Source organism: Benincasa hispida, chromosome 4, assembly GCF_009727055.1.
Source record: "Benincasa hispida cultivar B227 chromosome 4, ASM972705v1, whole genome shotgun sequence".
NCBI classification, from domain to species: Eukaryota; Viridiplantae; Streptophyta; class Magnoliopsida; order Cucurbitales; family Cucurbitaceae; genus Benincasa; species Benincasa hispida.
Window position 1 is genome coordinate 47,111,751 of NC_052352.1, and position 2,613 is coordinate 47,114,363.

The following is a 2,613-nucleotide window of genomic DNA, read 5'->3' on the forward strand; positions in this document are numbered from 1 at the left end:
CTAGCAAGATTTATCACTTCTAGCGAGATTTATCACTTTCCCGCGAGATTTGCCACTTCTAGCGAGATTCAGCGAAAAACCAGCGAGATTTTCATCCTTAGCGAGATCCACCTCTTCCTTAACTCGCTCTCGCTCACAATGGTGAGTTGCCTGCTTAATCTTCCAAACAGCTACCTGTTTACGTACCGATTTCCTGTTTCAATTTTAAAAATTCATAACTCAAAATCTAGGACTCTTTTTAAGAAGCTTCCTTCTACAAACTTGTTTAGAATTGAGGTAACTTTCTTACATAAATATCAGCCGAAAATTCCTTGGGTTTGGCCTGGAGCTTCCAATCTTCACCCCGGGCTCGGATTAATCCGAGAATCTGCCCCTTCTGTAAATTCTTCACTTTTTGTTCTTCTCCCTCTGAGATCTTTCTCCGGCAAAACACCCTCGAAAACTAGATTCTCCCAGCTTTCAAATGGCACCGATCTCACTTAATTTTCTCATGTCATTTCTGAAAACCAAGCTTATGAAATTCCTCTTCCTTTTATACTTCATGCCGCCTCCCATGTTCGAAGGTCAACTGCCACCTCATTCAGCACTTAGTGCTTAAACCCAGCTACTTCCTCTCTGATCCTTTCTTTTTTTCTTTTTTTTTTCTCTTTTTTTCCTTCATTTCTAATTTCCTTGTAACTACACCGTAATTTTTTTTCACTTATCAAATAATTAATATAACATTCTTTTGGTTAAACATGCTTATATAGAAAACGTAGAGGGCGGGGTTTTGCAATCACCTCCCCCTTAAAAGAAATTTTGTCCTCGAAATTTAGCTGATATATCATTAGAAAAGTTAAGGATATCTATTTCTCATTTGCTTTTCGAGTTCCCAGGTTTCTTCCTCGATTCCATGATTACGCCATAATACCTTCACTAAAGGAATCGTCTTATTTCTGAGTACCTGGTCTTTCTTGTCTAAAATCTCGATGGCCTCTTCCTCGTAAGATAAATCTTCTTTAAGTTGTATTGATTGTGCTGCTAGTATGTGCATAGGATCAAGCACATACTTCCTTAACATTGACACATGAAATACATCGTGAATACGAGTTAGCTTCATAGGTAACTGCAACTTATATGCTATTGGATCAACTCGTTCCACAATTTCATATGGTTCGATGTATCGCGGACTTAACTTCCCTTTCCTCCGAAATCGGAGAATTCCTTTCCATGGGGATAATCGAAGAAATACCCGATCTCCGACTTCAAATTCTAGTTCTCTTCTTCGCTTATTAGCATAGCTCTTTTGACTATCGCGAGCCGCTTTAAGATTATTTCTGATAAGCTTCACATTCTCAGTTGTTTGTTGAAGTAATTCTGGACCCAATAATTTCCATTCTCCGACTTCATTCCAACATACCACGGTCCTGCAAGGTCGGCCGTACAATGCCTCATAGGGAGCCATTCCGATACTAGAATGGTAATTGTTATTGTATGCAAATTCGATCAACGGTAATTGCATATCCCAACTTCCTTTGAATTGTAACACGCAAGTTCTTAACATATCTTCCAGTGTCTGTATAGTTCTTTCCGATTGTCCGTCTGTTTATGGATGAAAATCCATACTGAAATGCAGTTTAGTGACCATAGCTTTCTGTAGACTAGGCCAGAATTTTGAAGTAAACCTCGAGTCTCAATTTGACACTATTGACACTGGGGCTCCATATTGACTGATTATCCCGTCCACATAAATCTTAGCTAGACAGTCTAGTGAAAAAGTAACTTTTACTGGTACAAACTTGGTCGTCTTGGTTAGTCTATCGATTATTACCCAAATGCCATCGTATCCTGAAAGCATCTTAGGCAATCCAAACAGAAAGTCCATTGTTACATGCTCTCACTTCCATTCAGGCACTGAGAGTGGGTTTAGTAATCCTGATAGTCTTTGTCTCTTAGGTTTCACCTGTTGACAGACTAAACATCGATCCACATATTCTGCTATGTCTCTCTTTATCCCAGGCCACCAGTAAGATCTCCACAAAGTTCTATACATTTTGGTGCTTCCTGTATGCATAACATAAGCAGAATTGTGTGCTTCTTCTAGAATGGCTTGCTTAAGCCGTAGCTTATTAGGCACACAAATTCTTCCCTCCTTTTCGAGTACATTATTTGCTCTCAGTTGAAAGTCAACTCTAGTTCCCTTACTTACATCATTAGCAATCTTCTGAAGATCAGGGTCTTTCAACTGATCCTGCTTAAGGTGTTCTACTAAGGTAGGCCTTACTTGGAATGTAGCTATCAATCCTTCTGACTGTCCCACTGATAAGGCGGTTCTAGAATTCCTGCAATAGCCTTCCTCTCATTGAGCCAATAATGGCCCTGGATCCTGAGGATTTCCTACTTAGTGCATCCACTACAACATTAGCCTTACCAGGGTGGTACTCGATGGAACAGTCATAATCTTTGATCAGCTCAATCCATCTTCTCTGTCTCAGATTCAACTCTTTTTGACAAAAATATATTTTAAGCTCTTGTGATCGTGAATATTCTGTAACGCTTTCCAAATAAATAATGTCTCCACAACTTCAGAGCCAAAACAACCGCTGCCAGTTCTAGATCATGTGTAGGATAAAT

General features: G+C 39.5%; 1 protein-coding gene across 1 annotated transcript; it reads right to left on the reverse strand.

The window, feature by feature from the left end:
• LOC120076226 lies at positions 1 to 1,444 on the reverse strand. Its single transcript, XM_039029990.1, has 2 exons — positions 944 to 1,444; positions 1 to 174 (listed from the first exon to the last, which is right to left on the reverse strand). The coding sequence occupies exons 1-2, from the start codon at positions 1,442 to 1,444 to the stop codon at positions 1 to 3; spliced, it is 675 nt and encodes a 224-aa protein (XP_038885918.1).
• Between the last annotated feature and the right edge of the window lie 1,169 nt (positions 1,445 to 2,613).

Coding starts and splice junctions, on each gene's coding strand:
- LOC120076226 (XM_039029990.1), bottom strand. CDS start 1,444: ATGGCTCCCTATGAGGCATTGTACGGCCGACCTTGCAGGACCGTGGTA. Junction 175..943: donor TTTTAGACAAGAAAGACCAG/GTACTCAGAAAT, acceptor GTACGTAAACAG/GTAGCTGTTTGGAAGATTAA.